General features: G+C 35.2%; 2 protein-coding genes and 1 pseudogene across 2 annotated transcripts; all 3 read left to right on the forward strand.

The window, feature by feature from the left end:
• Positions 1 to 2,696: 2,696 nt before the first annotated feature.
• LOC109211761 (serine carboxypeptidase II-3-like) lies at positions 2,697 to 6,310 on the forward strand. The gene is made up of 8 exons (XM_019375332.1): positions 2,697 to 3,316; positions 3,600 to 3,707; positions 3,813 to 4,084; positions 4,178 to 4,420; positions 5,269 to 5,381; positions 5,506 to 5,601; positions 5,705 to 5,810; positions 6,012 to 6,310. The coding sequence occupies exons 1-8, from the start codon at positions 2,929 to 2,931 to the stop codon at positions 6,156 to 6,158; spliced, it is 1,473 nt and encodes a 490-aa protein (XP_019230877.1). The 5' UTR covers positions 2,697 to 2,928; the 3' UTR covers positions 6,159 to 6,310.
• Positions 6,311 to 13,228: 6,918 nt separating this feature from the next.
• On the forward strand, positions 13,229 to 15,700 carry LOC109211757 (serine carboxypeptidase II-3-like; the record flags this gene model as incomplete). The annotated part of the gene is made up of 8 exons (XM_019375329.1): positions 13,229 to 13,463; positions 13,599 to 13,706; positions 13,786 to 14,057; positions 14,149 to 14,391; positions 14,837 to 14,949; positions 15,057 to 15,152; positions 15,259 to 15,364; positions 15,466 to 15,700. Coding segments are annotated over 8 exons (1,317 nt in total), but the record flags the coding sequence as incomplete, so codon positions are not given.
• A 457-nt stretch (positions 15,701 to 16,157) lies between these two features.
• Positions 16,158 to 18,535, forward strand: LOC109211758 (annotated as a pseudogene).
• The last annotated feature ends 199 nt before the right edge of the window (positions 18,536 to 18,734 follow it).

The raw sequence follows: 18,734 nt of genomic DNA on the forward strand, positions 1-18,734 counted from the left end.
CGTCCACGTGCCCACCACCATAGTCCCAGTTCCACCAACCTATAGCTCCAGTCCCCCACCTAGTCCAGTTCCACCAACTATAGCTCCAGTGCCACCACCTAGTCGAGTTCAACCTTCTACAGCTCCACCACTCCTAACTTATCATCGTCGTCCGCCCCCAGCATCAGGCCCAGCTGATTCACGTCCTGCACCTGACCCTGCTAATGCTGCGGACTTGTCTCCTCTTAATCAACCGATTGCACTACGAAAAGGTGTACGGTCCACAGTTAATCCTAATCCTCATTATATCGGTTTAAGTTACCATCGTCTCTCATCATACCATTGTGCATTTATGTCATCTTTGTCCTCTGTTTTCATTCCTAAGTCTACAGGTAAAGCACTGTCTCATCCCGGATGGCGACAGGCTATGATTGACGAGATGTCTGCTTTACATACGAGTGGTACTTGGGAGCTTGTTCCTCTTCCTTCAGGTAAATCGACTGTTGGTTGTCGTTGGGTGTATGCAGTCAAAGTTGGTCCAAATGGCCAGGTTGATCGACTTAAGTCTCGTCTTGTTGCCAAAGGATATACTCAGATATTTGAACTCGATTACAGTGATACTTTCTTTCCCGTGGCTAAAATTGTATCAGTCCGCCTTTTTCTATCCATGGCTGTTGTTCGCCATTGGCCTCTCTATCAGTTGGACATTAAGAATGCTTTTCTTCACGGTAACCTTGAGGATGAGGTTTATATGGAGCAACCACCTGGTTTTGTTGCTCAGGGGGAGTCTATTGGCCTTGTATGTCGGTTGTGCCGGTCCCTCTATGGTCTAAAGCAGTCTCCTCGAGCCTGGTTTGGTAAGTTCAACACAGTTATTCAGGAGTTTGGCATGACTCGTAGTGAAGCTGATCACTCTGTATTTTATCGACATTCTGCTTCAAATCTCTGTATTTATCTGGTCGTTTATGTTGACGATATTGTTATTACCGGCAATGATCAGGATGGTATTAGTAAGTTGAAGCAACATCTCTTTTAGCACTTTCAGACTAAGGATCTGGGCAGATTAAAGTATTTTTTGGGTATTGAGGTCGCTCAGTCTAGCTCAGGTATTGTGATCTCACAACGGAAGTATGCTTTAGATATTCTTGAGGAGACAGGAATGACAGGTTGTAGACCTGTTGGCACTCCGATGGATCCGAATTCTAAACTTCTGCCAGGACAGGGGGAGCCTCTTAGCGATCCTGCAAGATATAGGCGGTTGGTTGGTAAATTAAATTACCTCACAGTGACTAGACCTAACATTTCCTTTCCTGTGAGTGTTGTGAGTCAGTTTATGGATTCTCCCTGTGATAGTCATTGGGATGCAGTTGCCCGCATTCTTCGGTATATAAAATCAGCTCCAGGCAAAGGCTTATTTTTTGAAGATCGAGGCCATGAGCAAATCGTTGGATACTCAGATGCTAATTGGGCAGGATCACCTTCTGATAGACGTTCTACGTCTGGATATTGTGTCTTAGTAGGAGGAAATTTGGTGTCTTGGAAGAGCAAGAAACAGAATGTGGTTGCTCGGTCTAGTGCAGAAGCAGAATATCGAGCAATGGCTATGGCCACATGTGAGCTAATTTGGATCAAACAGTTGCTCAAGGAGTTGAAATTTGGTGAGATTAGTCAGATGGGACTTGTGTGTGATAATCAAGCTGCTCTTCATATTGCGTCAAATCCAGTGTTCCATGAGGGAACTAAACACATCGAGATTGACTGTCACTTTGTTAGAGAAAAGATACTCTCGGGAGATATTGCTACAAAATTTGTGAAGTCGAATGATCAGCTTGCTGATATTTTCACCAAGTCCTTCACCGGTCCTCGTATTAGTTATATATGTAACAAGCTCGGTACATATAATTTATATGCACCAGCTTGAGGGGGAGTGTTAGTTTCATTATATAAATAGTAGTAAATAACCCTAGTCCCATATGTATTAGGAGTAGGACATGTATTGTATATATATAGGGCTCATTGTATCATTGTCATAATAAATCAATAATATATTTTTCTCCCGTGCATTCTCACAGGTAAATTTGTATATAGGAGGTAATTAAACTGAAAGTTGAGTAGGGAGGGTAATAAGGTTTCCAATAGTGTATAGGTATGTAAAAATCCCTATAATATATGTATCTGTGAGTAAACCGTGAATCCGGTCAACTATTTGTATAAAGATCTCTTTACTGCTTTCTCTTTTTCTGCATAAAATAATACACAGATTCTCGAATAATTTTAATTTAACAAGTATTAGCCAAATACGTTAATAAGACCGATCTAAAGCTATATTAAGTTATGGAGGGATTAATATCTTTGCTTATAAAATCAACCAAGTATTTTTAGTATTATTTAGGGACCTCTTATAGTTTATGTAGAATTCTAAGTAATTATTTTTTATCTTGCGATAAACCAAACTACTTCAAAGTGTATATCATCAGAGATAGAAAATTCTTACTTTGAAAGTCGCGTTTTAGAAGAAATGGAGGTATAGTAGAAAGATAAATTTATTAAGTCCAGTCTATAAGAAATGGAGTAGTACTCTTCCTCTCAAGGTAATCAAACGCTACGTGTGTGAACTAGGGATATTAAAAATATTTAAAACCAACAAACTCCAAATCTTCAGTTTGTCTCCTTTGTCGATCAGCCTTTTCTGTCCGTTCGAGAACGACGTGAAAATGAAAGCCAACAATCTCCTTAATATATACTCCGTACTCCAGGAACAATTTATTCCGAACAAGTCATATCTGTTAAATGCGTATGGCGTTTTAATCAAAGAGCACTAAGGACAAAGATGTCAATCCGATTTTGAATACAATAAAAAGATCTGACGACATTCTCAACGGTTTGCATACTCTATAAAGTAAAGAAGATTTGCCATTGAGTTATCACTCACCATTTCTTGTTTCTTGCATGGGAAGGAAGAAAATGAAAATTTCCTCTGTTTTAAGTCTTTTTCTAATTTTGTGCTACCTTAGTGCCCAACAATGTTACGCAGGGGAAGCAGATATTCTACGGCAATTTCTCAAGGCTCGACGGACAACGACTAGTATTAACCACGGCATAGCGCCGGCTGCCGAGAAACAAAGACGATCAGCGTCAGGATTCATAGTGCCACAGGTAGGATCAAAGGAAAATGACAAGATCTCGGCATTACCAGGGCAACCGAGTGGGGTTAATTTCGATCAGTATTCAGGATATGTGACTGTTGATGCTGATGCTGGTAGAGCCTTGTTCTATCACTTCACTGAATCAACTCAAGACCCTTCTACCAGGCCTCTTGTCTTGTGGCTAAATGGAGGTAAATACACATGCACCACACACACGTTTATGGGCAAAGTAATTGGTGTGTGTTTATGTAAACTCTGAAAGTACAATCAGCTTATATTTTAACATGTTGTAGCATGTTCATTGCCTGTCTTATTTCGATTTTACGTACTGATCTCACTTTTTATCGATAGTTTATTTTGAATTAGGTACCTCCTAATATTAAAATTCTTCTATAATGTAATTTTCTTCCCTTTATTGTATGAGTATCATGTTTCCAGCTTAATTAATTTGCTGTTTCAATATGAACTTGATAGGACCTGGTTGCTCTTCGTTTGGGAACGGAGGAATGACGGAACTTGGACCATTCCGCGTCAATAAAGATGGAAAAACCTTGTGGCTTAACCCATTTGCCTGGAACAATGGTACTTAATTAATATATTATCTCTCTCTTCTGCAAAATTTGTCATCCCAATTGAGAGTAATCAGTAAACCGTAATAACAATGAACAATTTGTGACTTTGATGCAGTGGCGAACGTCCTCTTTTTAGAATCACCTGCTGGTGTTGGATTCTCTTATTCTAATACTTCATCAGATTATGTTACTGGAGACGAAAAGACTAAACAAGACAGTTTCACCTTTCTCATCAATTGGATGGAAAAATTCCCAGAATATAAACGCCGCGATTTCTACATTATTGGAGAGAGTTATGCTGGGCACTATGTACCTCAACTTGCTCAGCTGATCTTATCCCACAAGAAATCAGAACCTAACCTTGTTATTAACTTGCAAGGAATAGCTGTAATTAAGCTATTCAAATGATAATTACATTCTTTTCTCCTGATTAAGGATCTCTAAGTTATCTTACTTGCATATGACATGGTTAATTTGCAGACAGGAAATGCCCTTCTCGACGATGAAGCAATGAATAGTGGTTCATACGACTTTTACTGGACACACGCACTAATATCAGACGAAGTCCATGAAGGAATTGTCTCTAATTGCAACTTCTCAGCACAATTTACTACAGAAGCTTGTGATGAGTACACAGACCAAGCAGATTCATCTCAAGGCAATATATACACTTATAACATATATTCCCAACTCTGCAACTCCTCTGCCTACTTTTCCCTTCCCGTAAGTTCCCCCGGCTACTCTCATTCATTCACTACCAAGAAAACGGGGAAAATCGACCGCCAAAACCGATCGATGTTGGTCCGTAATTGGCAAAAATCGGTAATTGGCAAAAATCGACCGAAAACCGACCAATTTGTGGTGGTCGGTAATCGTAAAGTCGGTAGAGCTAACCGACTGACTTTAGCCGGTATTTTCCGACCTATTTTGGTTAGTCAATTAAATTCAAAAAAAAAATTGCCGAAAAAAACGACCGAAGTTGATCGGTTTTTTCCGACAAAAGTCGGTCGGTATTTTAATTATGTAATTAAAAATACACCATCTGGGAATCGAACCGGGATCTGTACTGTAGCAGGATACTATTCTACCATTAGATCATTGGTGCATTCTACCAAATACACCAAAGTTGGTTGGTTTCGTAAAAAAAAAAATTGGCCGGTTTTTTGACCGACCAAAATCGGTCGTTATATTTTGCCTAATTGCCTTTGTTTATTGCCGTCATGAATTCATATAAAATTAAACTTCTCTTTTCCTTCTTTTTAAGTGCACCAGTATTTTAACGATTTAAATAATTTAATTTTACTGTCGTAAATTAAAGTGAGAATCCTGGCCAGAAAAAATTTAAAAACTGTACATTTTACAATTAACCTAAATAGCCGCTCACCCAACTGCTTAAACTAAAAATAGTCGGTGAAGGTATAATATATGCATAATTTATGAATTATATGTGTATAATTATGTATAATCAACATATAAACTATATATATGACTAGAAAAAGTAAACAATGAATATGATGAGCTATTTGTGTAAAAATTTCTTAATGTATCCTTTTTTCTATTGTCTATAACAGGAATCTGGATTTGATCCATGCTCAGCTGATTACGTAGACAATTACTTAAACACCGTTGAAGTACAAAAGGCACTTAATGTCAGAAACATACCCCAGTCCTGGGGTTCTTGCAAGTAATACATATATACTGTGATTATTTTTAAAAGAATTTTCATCAATAATAAGTCGAAAAGGCTCTTAATATTATTTTTTTTTGTATGGGTTTAATTTCATTTGCTTCAATTCTCACTTGTGCAGTGATGAAATACACGGCTCTTGGCAAGACTCCCCAGATACTGTTCTACCTATCTTTCAAGAGCTCATGCAAAGTGGCGTTAGGGTTTGGATTTATAGGTAAGCAAGGAAGCAATCGCTATTACAATAATTCTGAAAATTTTAGCAATTTCTACTTAACATTTTCTGATCAAGCCATCTTTTTTTGACCTAACAATTTTAGCGGAGACGTAGATCATATTTTGTCTGTAACGACCACTAGATATGCTGTAAACAAAATCAAAACACCAGTCAAAACGTCATGGTACCCTTGGTTCTTCCAAGGCGAGGTAACAAATTTTTCATTATTAATTAATCTTCAAATCTACAACCTCTCTTAATTTCCGGATTATCATGTATGTATATAGATTAATTATATCACACCCCCTTGGGGTGCGGCCTTCCAGAAATGCTACGTGAAGGCGTAATATTTCGTGCACCGAGCTGTATTTTTTATATGAATTAATTATTTCTTGTATCTTTTTTTTAAGGTTGGTGGTTATGCAGTAGAATACCAGAACCTGACATTTGTGACGGTAAGAGGAGCAGGACATTTTGTTCCAAGCTATCAACCTGGTCGTGCATTGACCATGTTCTCATCTTTTATCAATGGCACACTCCCTCCTGGTCTCCACTAATTAAACAGAAGATAAACGATTATTGAGAAGGGGGAAACAAAGGAAAGTTGGTTTCACATGGAATAATTTTGTAGAAATCTACTACCCAATTATATTCTTGATCTGATATTCCAATTTCAAAACAAGATATACACAATCTAGTGTTGACGATGTGTTGTTAATTTCTCATTGGTTAGAAAAATCTCACTTAACTAAATGTCGTTTCAGATGTCTAGTTTCATCTCGAAGAGCTTCAAAATCTTGAATTGATGCGTAGAGAACTAAATGAAGGAAAATTGGCATTTTGGGTCAGAGATTTCCCTTTTTTTTTTTTTTTTTTTTTTTTTTTTTTGAGAAGCAGATTAGTAACTTCGTTTGTTTAGAGAAACGGTTAAATGTTCACTTGAGACCCCTCGTGGTCACTTGTACTGTGAATGAGAAGAACAAAAATAAGGTAAGAATATGTCGATTTCCCTCAAACGACATGGATTCCAATATTAAGCAAAAGAATGAGTGTGAAGTGTAAAAAGAAGGAAAAGAGAAGTTTAATTTTATATGAATTCATGACGGCAATAAACAAAGGCAATTAGGCAAAAACCTACGGATGGAAAAAAAAGCAAACAAAGAGCCAGTTTGGATTAGCTGAATTGAAGTAGCTGATAAGCATTAGGTGCTGAAAAACACTTTTAAGTATTGAAACTGATTTAATAAATAAGCAGTTATGTGTTTGGATACAAGTGCTGAAATTGATAATAAGTTGCTGCAATATTTGATAAAAAAAAAGTGCTGATAAGCTCTTTTCTGTTAAAATGACTTAAATAACCTTAGAACTTACACTTATAAGAGCGTAATTTCTTCAAAATTTTAGATCCAGATCGTTTCAAATACAAAATATTCTATTTGTCATTTTATTTTAAATGTAATTGTACTTAGATAAGATAATTTTTATGAAAAATATAATTTATTTTATGATAAGCATATAATCATAAGTTATAATAACTAATAAATTGACAAAAGTTTCTAAGTAAAAAATAAACCTAAATAGGACAAATTATTTGAAGAGAACAAACATTGTCTTCATCACCACAACACTTAGAAAGCAATATACCAAAATTTTGATATTTCCTCATTTATTACATACAGTTCAAAGATTAATACACAATCACATATATATAAGTATGCAAAGGAATAGAGAATTTGCTTATCTTAAATAGTCAATGAGAATTGCAGACTTGAAGAGGTTGGAGGGGGGGGGGGTTAGATTGAATTCNTATCGATGTAGAAGTTTTGTTCTAAAAAGAAATTTTTTAAGGATAAAATAGTAAAAATCTTGGTCAAACTTAAAGGGGTTATAAGCTAAAAATTCATAAGCTGGGGTGACCAGCTTATGACTCTTGGCTTATTTTTGACTTATAAGCACTTTTAACTTTACCAAACGCGTAGATAAGCCGAAAAGTGCTTATAAACTAGTTTGACCAACTTATAAGCTTAGCCAAACACCCTCAAAATCTATACATAACATGGACTCTACGATACACAACACATGTTCAAGTAATTTGAAGGAGCTTTACACATTTCCCGATTCAAGGATTTTAGAGTTCATCATAAATTGTCACAACAATTTATGTGATATTTTTGCTTTCTTGATTCAAACTTATTAATTTTAACCGTGAATTTAGACATAGAGTATTTTAATTTTTTGAAATAAAATTTATATATTTAAAACTATATAACAAGTAAGAGTATAAGTTATAACCAAAAACTAAAATAATTAAAATGAATATGAAAAAATTACGGTAAAAAAAATTTCGTTTGACTTTCAAAATTGATACACAATCACATAAATTTAGAAGGAGTGAGTAACAAGCTTCAGCTAAAATAGGGGTGACAATTTGAGCTCAAACCCATTTAATCCGTCCAATTCGCTTAAGGTTGGGTCACTCATTGACCAGCCAATTTGGCCCATTTTAATCTAGACCATCTAAAGTTGGGCCAAGCCAACTTGACCTATGAGTAACTTTGCTACAATAGTAAAAATTTAATGGGACGCCCAGTTTGCACCTCCGCTATTTAACCTCTACCCTATTTTGTCAAAATATTTAATCTGTACCCAATATTGGAGAACTTCAGACAAATTTTTCACGCTTATTCCTCTACTTCTCCTCCTTTTCCTCTTCTTCTTCCTTGTATACCAACTTTCAGCAATTGTCTTCCAGTTTCATGTTATGCGTTGGTTTTTTCTTTTTTCTTTCTTTTTTATTCCTTTTTGGGGCAGATCTGCTTCTCTCGATTATGTCTTCCTTCTTTCTCTTTTTTTTTTCCCTTTTTGCACAGATCAATGTAAAGCTATTTTTTGACCTTTTAATTAGTGCAGAAATTATGGTTGTTTGTTGCATTTTTTATGAGAATCTCTAGATTATCAAAATTTAATATCTGTTTGAGGACAAATAGTAAATTCATCCACTAGAAAAATGAAAGGCATATGAATTGCAAATTTAGATTTGTTGATTCAAAATCATTTGATTGAAACCTTGGACTTGCATTCCTTCTGAAGCTCAAATTGATTTTGTCTGAAGTTTGCATTAACTTTAGACTAATTTGTCTGAAGTTTGTACTATGAACTGAAGTTTGCCTGATTGTCTTTACAAACCAAGCTAAACTCAGGCGAAAATATCTAAATTTTTGCTTTGATAAGGCCGCATTTCATGCAAAAAATTCTGAAGTTCAAACTTCAGACATAAATTTTTCTTACTTCAAAACAAGTTATCCAAAAAGTGGATAGACTTGCAATTTTTTGCGCAAAGTGGTATAAGTTCAATGATGACTCATAAATTGGGTATAAATGCAAATGCCCCAAACAATATATTAAAAGTATTTTTTTTGTTTGATATGTTATATATGACCATAACAAAAGAGAAAAAGTCGTATTTGACAATTAAACAATTTATAAAAAAAAAAACATATTAATTAAAGTTTGATAGAGTTGACAGGTTGGACTATGATCCAATTTAAATCGAGAAAACTACCTTATATGGCCGTTGAAACAAAGTATTAGCCCAAAGTTTTACACGTAACCTGAAATGTCCAGTCGGATAAAACTAATATCAAATGTTAGTCCATCGGATAAAACCAACAGATAAAAGACAAAAGTAAATTTTGGTACTAATTTTTTTATCTTCCCTAGATATTTTTCCTTCCCAACACCAAATTATTTTCTCTTTCTTACTTTTTTATCTTCCCTTGATATTTTTCCTTCCCAACACCAAATTATTTTCTCTTTCTTACACATCACACTTGACTTTTTACTCTTTCTATATCTTTTTACTTTTTTTCTTCAATTCCTTTAATTCTAACACCTTTTTTTTTTCTCTCTCTTACTTTTACTTTTTTTAATACTATTTAATATTTGATTTAATGATAGGTGAAGTGCAGTATATGTGTATAAAGTGTATGTGTGCATATATATGTATGTATAAAGTTGTACATACATGATAATTTTAATGAATTATAGTTTTGTAGAATTATATATAATTATTTTGCAATGTATAAATATTGTATCCTAAGTTCGACAGTGTATCCTTAGCGTATATTGAGCCTATCTCGAGTGTGCCTGTCTATCTAAAGTGTATATATTTGTGTACCCAAGTATATTTTGTATCGTGAATGTATAATCTGTCTGAACAATGTATCAAAATTGTATATACATGTGTATTTTCTAATATGTAAACATAGTGTATATAAATTATATACACATTTTGTATGTGTAATGTGTGCACACCGCGTATTTAGAGTGTATCATGTATTTTTGTATATATTTTATATAGTAACAGTCTATTTTGTATATTTTTTGTATAATGATAGTCTATTTTATATATATTTTGTATAGTGACATCTATTTTGTATATTTTTTGTATAGTGACAGTCTATTTTGTATATTTTTTGTATAATGACAGTCTATTTTATATATTTTTTGTATAGTGACAGTCTATTTGTATATTATTTATATAATGACAGTCTCTGTCTGTCACACGTGCCACCTATATAAAAGCCACACCAGTTGTGCTTTTTTAGAGGAAAAACTAGTGAGTGCCTCGTTGATCTCTATGTAGCCCATGCTCACCACTTCTCTTTTGAACTTTCTTGAGAATAACACCAAACAGTATACACACAAAATAACATAAAAACTTAAAGAGAGACAAACAATTCAATCTCTTTCTCTTTTTCTTCTTTAAGCTTATCAGCTACCTGTACCCATATCCAAGAACATCAATGGGCAAGGTTTGCTTTGCTCTTTACCCCATTTCGTCTTTTTTTTTTTTTGGGTTTTTTGTTTGGATTTTCTGATTTTTTTTTGGGTTATAGGAAGAGAAGAAGAAACCAGAAGAAGTGACACAATTTATATAGTGACGGTGGTTAGCAATCTTCAAATTGAAACAAGAAATTAAGCCCTCTGTGGTTGGTGCTAAAAGGTCTGTTCTGTATTAGGTATTTGCTAGCACATTGCAATTGGAGATTGAACATCGTTTGGTCTTGATTTAGCAGTGATTTTGGAGTTCCTAAGTTGTGCCAACGCTCCTGGCTTTATGTATGTATAATATGACGGCATTGAAGATCTCAAATTCCTGCTTCTTATCTTAGAGTTTCATTTTATATTTTGGAACTTGGGTTGGAATTGGAGAAGAGCGGTTTTTGGATGAAGGACGACACTGTGCTTCCGTGATAGTTGGATCGGTGGCTAGCCTTTTAATTAGTTTTGTCTATAAAATGTATACTGCAATTTTGTGGCCAGCGACTGATATTAGTTTCTAGCGGCTGGCCATAAATCTTAACCCAACTCATCTCGGTCCAAATAAACCTATTTATTGACTCAAAGAAGATCTGTCACCCGTCCTTTTGACGCCCGTCAGCTGAAATAAGGGAGTTAAGTAATCAAGTGAATATGGAGTACAATATTAGAATTCTATTTATTGTTAAGTTTTGTAGCTTAGCCTACTGCCTATCCACTTTTGAGTGTAGATTCAAGCACGTTACCTGTAATATTAACTGGAGAAAACACACAAGGAAACTAAAATGAATTTGCCGTGGAAATACGCGCAGTAAAGTACCTATTACATCAGTTTGGTCCCCGCCTCCGCAATTCTGACCGGATCGTTAAAGAATCTTCAGATTCCCCATTAAATATACCCTCACTCCCTCTTTATGGCTTCAACTTGCGAGGGTCATTACCGAGGAGTCAGAAAGCTTCCATGGCTTGAAGGTTGGCCAGCTGGAGTTAGGCAGTGAGCTAGCCTTGCCGGCTTCCGGCGGAGGAGAATAGTATTTTGGGCTTGTGAGACCTAAGTTGCTCATTGACTTGAATGTGCCGCCGCCGTTGTGGATGTACTGAAGCAATTACAGTTTCTTCTACGACGTCGTTGAGGTTCTGCAATCTCCTTCTTCTTCTTCACATCCTGTCCATTTTCAAGCTTGAAATGTAGTCTATTCTCGGGTTGATCAATTCACCCGTTAATAAACCCAAGCTGACCCGTTATAATATGAATGTGGGTTAAAAATTAAATTAGAATTGACTTTGACAAATTTGGACGTTATTTAGATAAAAGTGGGTACCAAAATGTATCTATTGGATATAATGATAAAAAGACATTGAGAATTATACAGGGTGAAAGTTTCTCCTTTGAAAAAGAGCACACAATTTAAAAACAACCCAACATATAAAGTAGTATTGCTAATTTTGAATAGAAATAGCCACAACGTCCTTAATCATGAAATTGAATGAGTGCCCCCCTATGGAGTCTTGAGACATGGATGCCAATAACCAAATTCCAGTCAAATTACTAATAAATCTTTTTTTGGCAATATTGTATCACCTCCATTATTTTCCACATATAGCAAGATTACAATGAAATAGACAAAATAATTTTATTCAAATTATTAAAAACTCCATATTTTTCTTTATATTCAGAAGCAGAAGTTGAAAAGGTAAACCTGCAAATACAGAAGAAAATTTTCCCGGTTCATGGTGGACTACATTGAATACATTGATAAAGTATACACTTTAGTAGCTACCGTTTCGCTCTAAAATTGCAGTCATGGTAAAATCTTGGTTTATTTCAGTAGGTATAGCTTCGAAATAGAACCAAATGACAGCACTGTTTAGAACCATGATCCCTTATAATAAGTACTAGTAGTCCGTTCCATCACAATATATCCATCCTCAGGAAACATGATGAAAAAGATACACGTATAGCTGTACTTTTACTTAATTATACTTGAAGAGCCTAAACAATAGATTGGCTCTCTTCTTAATTAACTGCTAGAAGTATTCAATCTATTTCTCTACCTTCTTTTCCCAGACACTGAAAGAGGCAATTCTGGCCTTGCTCTTCTTATTTTGCTCTTGCTGTTCAACTCGTTGACCTACTTAAACATTAGTTTGAATTGGTGGAGACAAATGTTGTCCCGGATTATACATGAATAAGAAGTTTTTCCTTTCACCTATAGTCCGTTGAGTGTATAAATGAGAGAAGAGTTTTACTTTGAAAGTCACCTTTTAGAAGACAAATGCGTAAGTTAAGTCAATGACAAAAACCAATGGAGGAATGGTCTACCGCACAAGGTTAAGTACTGTGTTTAAGTGTAGACTAGTAAAAATAAGAACCAACAAACTCTTTATAGTCTACACTTTGTCTCCTTTGTTATCAGCCTTTTCTTCCTGTTCGAGAACGATGTGAAAATGAAAGCCAACAAACTCTCTAATTGATCCTTCATTTCGTATAAATTTTAACCAATGAGCACAAAGGACAAAGATGTCGCTACCATGGCTTCCATCCCATTTTAAGTACAAGAAAAAAGCTTCACGAAATTCTCAACGTTTTACATACTCTATAAAATAGTGAAGAAGGGTTCTCGTTGAGTTATCACTCACCATTTCTTGTTTCTTGCATGGCAAGGAAGAAAATGAAAGTCTCTATTTTATTAAGTCTTTCTCTAATTTTGTGCTACCTAAGTGCCCAACAATGTTACGCAGGATGATGCTGATGTTCTACGCGAATTTCTCCAGGCTCGACGGGGAAAAACAAGAAGTATTATAAAACCACGGCCTAGCGGCTGCTGAGAAACAGAGATCAGTGTCAGAACTCATAGTGCCACAGGTAGGATCAAAGGAAGATGACAAGATCTCAGCATTGCCCGGGCAACCAAGTGGGGTGAGTTTTGATCAATATTCAGGATACATTACTGTTGATGCTGATAGAGCCTTGTTCTATTATTTGGCAGAATCGTCTGGTGACCCTTCTACAAAACCTCTCGTTTTGTGGCTAAATGGAGGTAAGCACACACCAAACCCAAGTTAACCAAATTGCCAAGAGGAAGAATGTTTTCTAACACTAGCTAGTTTCATGCAAAACTATTAAGCGTATCCTGTTTCCTTCGGTTTTTTTTGGGTATGTACTTGATATGTAGGACCTGGTTGCTCTTCATTTGGGGCTGGAGCAATGACAGAACTTGGACCATTCCGTGTCAATAGTGATGGAAAAACCTTATGGCTCAACCAATATGCATGGAACAATGGTACTTAATTACCTCTGTCTTCAGCTAGCGAAAATTATCACTTGGGGGTAACATTAATACCTTTTTGGCATTAATGCAGTGGCAAACATCCTCTTTTTAGAATCACCTGCTGGTGTTGGATTCTCTTATTCTAATACGTCATCAGATTATGTTACTGGAGACGAAAAGACTAAACAAGATAGTTTCACCTTTCTCATTAATTGGATGGAAAAATTCCCAGAATATAAACGCCGAGAGTTCTACATTGTTGGAGAGAGTTATGCCGGCCACTATGTGCCTCAACTTGCTCAGATGATCTTATCCCACAAGAAAATAGAACCCAACCTTGTCATTAACTTACAAGGAATAGCTGTAAGCTAATTAAGCTTATTCAAATGATACTTACATTTTTTCCCCCATTAAGTCACTATATTATCTTATTTGCATATGGCAATGTTTTCAGACTGGAAATGCCCTCATCGATGATGAAACAACGAGTACTGGTTCATACGACTTTTATTGGACACATGCACTAATATCAGATGAAGTCCATGAAGGAATTGTCTTGAATTGTAACTTCTCCGCAGAGACAACCTCGGAAGCTTGTAATGAGTACATAAACCAAGCAGTTTCATGTCGAGGCAACATAGATAATTATGACATATATGCCCCACTGTGCTATCCCCAGGCCAATACTTCCCTTCCCGTAAGTTCCGGATTGGCTAACTGCTCATTCATTGTTCCTGGGAAGTTTTTTTATTCATCTTATGCTTTTGGTGGTTTGGTACAATCACTAAATACATGTGTTCTTCTACTTCATTCTTCCTATACTTATATCCACAATAAGTAAACTGTTTTAGTAGATACAACAGGTTTATAAACCTGCTTCAAATTCTAAGCTTCAGATGGTTTCATCCCCTTGTTCTCTAGCATGCACACCCATGCAACGTCATAAAACACACACGTCAAAGATCTAATAAATCAAGGGTGTATATAAACTTATCCAACATAAAAGAAGGATATAATAGATATATATTACTACAGCAAGATGATACCACACACATCATCATCCAACACCTCAAGAAGCACCCTTCTCTAGATTTTACATTCTTTTATTAGGTTTCTAACTTTTTTTCTTTTGTTCAAAACAGAGATGTAGATTTGATCCATGCTCGGATAATTATGTATACTCTTACCTAAACACTGCTGAAGTACAAAAGGCACTTAATGTCCGAGGATTACCCTATTCCTGGGCTCCTTGCAAGTAATACTTACTCTGATTTTTAAAAATATTGCTCTTCAAATCTAAAAGGTTGATAATTTTTTTCTTTTTTGTTTTAACTTCACTTACTTCAATTCTCACTTGTGCAGTTGGGGGATACACATAGGTTGGAAAGACTCCCCAGATACTGTTCTACCGATCTTTCAAGAGCTCATGCAAAGTGGAATTAGAGTCTGGATATATAGGTAAGTACCGGGAAAAAAAAGGAAAAACTCATGATAAAACTAATTCTGAAAATGTAGCAGTTCTGAAAGAATAACATTTTCTCAAGTTTGTAACTTGTAATTTCAGCGGAGACACAGATAATGTTTTGCCTGTAACGACAACTAGATATGCTATAAACAAAATGGGAACACCAGTGAAAACGCCATGGTACCCTTGGAACTTCCAAGGCGAGGTAATGAAGTGGTCATTGTTCTTCAACTCTACGTACAATCTCTTCCCAGAATATCATGTGTATATGAGTTAATTATTTCATATAATCCTTTTTCTTTCAAGGTTGGTGGTTATGCGGTAGAATACCAGAATTTGACATTTGTGACGGTAAGAGGAGCAGGACATTTTGTTTCAAGCTATCAACCTGGCCGTGCATTGACTATGTTCTCATCCTTCATCAATGGCACATGTGGAATAATTTTGTAACTGCTGGCCAATTATGTTCTTAGTTTGATATTAATCCTGTAACAAAAAGAATTATAAATTATCGAGTGTTGACGATGTGTGTTTGTCTTTAGTCATAGAAGTTATCACTTAAGTAGATGTCTGACGTTTAGATCAACACATAAAGAACAATGACATTGGTGTCACAAGATTAATACTGGTGCAACTAAGGTTTTCATAAGGCATCCGGCATTGTTGAGTGTTGACGTCTAAATCAATGATACAAGGACAAGAATATAGCTATCATGGAATCAATGTATACTGTTTTAAGTACAAGAAAATCGGCCAAACGACATTCTCAACATTTTCTAACTCTAATAAATACTAGCAAGGAAAACTGGTCGTACAGTTAACTCTTAACATTATCAGTTAGTATTCATTTTTATTGCATGGCAAGAAATAAAATGAAGGTTAGCTTAATTTTGAGTCTTTCTGTACTTCTATGCTTCGTTAGTGTTCAACAATGTCACGGAGGGGAAGGAGATGCTCTTTTGAAATTCCTCGAGGCACGACAGACGAAACAATTACCCATGACTAATGTTAATGAAAGGGTTAATTCAGAATTAGGATGGATAATACCTCAGAAAGGGTCCAAGAAAGATGATAAAATCTCAGTATTACCAGGGCAACCAAGTGGTGTGAATTTCGATCAGTATTCAGGGTATGTTACTGTTGATGCTAAAGCTGGCAGAGCTTTTTTCTATTACTTTACAGAATCAACACAAGACCCTTCTAACAAGCCTCTTGTCTTATGGTTGAATGGAGGTATATATATACACACACAAATTAACTTATATACACACTGACAGTACATTTTAACATGTTATAGCAGGTATTATTATTCAGGTTACTGATCTCACCTTTTTTCTTTGAGTTCTTAATTACACAAGTCTAAACGTGACAGGTCCGGGATGTTCATCATTTGAAAATGGAGGAATGGCCGAATTGGGACCATTTCGGGTAAACAACGACGGGAATACCTTATGGCTCAATGAATTTGCTTGGAATACCGGTAAGTGCCTATGTCATATATACTTATAAGAAAAATGTCACGATTTTGGAAAAAAATTAGAGATTATAAACAATGACATCTACATAATTTTTCAATGCAGTGGCGAATGTCCTCTTCTTACAATCCCCTGCTGGTGTTGGATTTTCTTACTCTAATCGATCATCAGATTATGTAACTGGAGATAAAAGAACTTCTGAAGATAGTTACAATTTCCTAATTAATTGGATGGAAAGGTTTCCTGAATATAAAAACAGGGATTTCTATATTGCTGGAGAGAGTTATGCTGGACATTATGTGCCTCAACTAGCCCAACTTATCCTTTCCCATAAGAAATTGTCATTAACTTGCAAGGAATTGCAGTAAGTTCTGTTTTCCAGTAAAATTATTAATTGATTCATATATAATTCCACCTTATATTTTCTCTAAAATTTGATTTGTATTTTAGATATGGTTTATTTTTTCAGACAGGAAATGCGTATATTGACATCGAAACACAAAATAGTGGTTCATATGACTATTATTGGTCCCACGCTATAGTATCAGATGAAGTACATGAAGGAATTGTCTTAAACTGCAATTTTTCTGCAGAGAGCTTATCAGACACTTGTTTAAAATACAAAAAACAAGCAGATTTTTCTCGAGGTGACTTTTACTATTATGACATATATGCTCCATTGTGTGGCTCCCCGTAAAAAACTTCTCTCCTTGTAAGTTCTCAACCCCTCATTCCAATTAGTATGCACAGTAAAAATTTATCCGCACCTGATGTTTACACCATGTTTTCATATACACCTTTTTCAATAATTCATAGTTAAATGGAGTAATACTCATTCTCACATTATTAATTTATGACTTAACCATGGTAAACTAGTTTGGTTTGGTGTAAACATTGAGTGTGGATAAGTTTTTACTAACTTTGATTTTTTATGACAACATGTAGTATTTATTATCTTGTATAAAAATATTTACATCCTTTTTTTTTTTTTTGGGGAACTAGATTTCTGGATACGACCCATGCACAAGCGAATATGTAGATTCTTACTTAAACACTGCTGAAGTGCAAGAAGCACTCCATGTCAGAGGAACACCCCGAGAATGGGTTTCTTGCAAGTAATATTTTCATTTTAAGCACTTTAGTAATTTGATTAGATTTCAATTATAATAATTAATATTGTTACTGTAATTGATTCATTTTGGTTCATAAGCCAACTCTTTTTTTTCTTTTTTTGGTTTCAGTTCATCCATACATGCAAGTTGGCAAGATTCACCTGACACAGTTTTACCAATTTATCAAGAGCTTATGCAAAGTGGAATTAGAGTTTGGATTTATAGGTAAGTTCTATATATATAAGAGATAATTGATCAAAAAATTAATGTTAGACCAGTGTACAATCTCAATTTGAAACAAAAGTAAAGAATGCTTTCCAACCCGGACATATATTGACATACTTAACATTATTTTGGATTTGATAATTTATTCAAATACTTTAACAAGTCTAAATAATTCTTGAACTGCTATAAATTTTTTGCTGCAGTGGAGATACAGATTACATAGTATCTGTGACAACAAGTAGATACGCCATAGATAAAATAAAAACACCGGTCAAAACTTCATGGTACCCCTGGTATTTCCAAGGCGAGGTAATTAACAACGTTTCGATTTTTGTTCCAAACTATTTTTCTACATCGTACCATAATATGTTACTGAAATTGTAAAATCTTTTGTTTGATTTTTTCTTCCTGCAGGTTGGTGGTTACGCGGTTGAATATGAAAACTTGACATTTGTGACAGTAAGGGGATCAGGGAATTTTGTACCAGGATATCAACCAGGTCGTGCTCTGACCATGTTCTCTTCCTTCATCAATGGCACGCTTCCTCCTCAATATCTCAAATAAACAAAACACTGATATATTGTTTACTGTCGAATAAATAAAGAGCAAGTTTTATTTGCAATAACAAATGTAGAACATATTATACTACTTAATATTGTTCCTTTGATTGTAGCGTTGAACTACAAGCCTTGCCTTTTTTCTTGTTGTATTTCCAAACTCATCAAGTTTATTCCTGAGTACCCACCTGGTCCCTATGATAGTT

This window comes from Nicotiana attenuata, unplaced genomic scaffold, assembly GCF_001879085.1.
Source record: "Nicotiana attenuata strain UT unplaced genomic scaffold, NIATTr2, whole genome shotgun sequence".
Classification (NCBI taxonomy): domain Eukaryota; kingdom Viridiplantae; phylum Streptophyta; class Magnoliopsida; order Solanales; family Solanaceae; genus Nicotiana; species Nicotiana attenuata.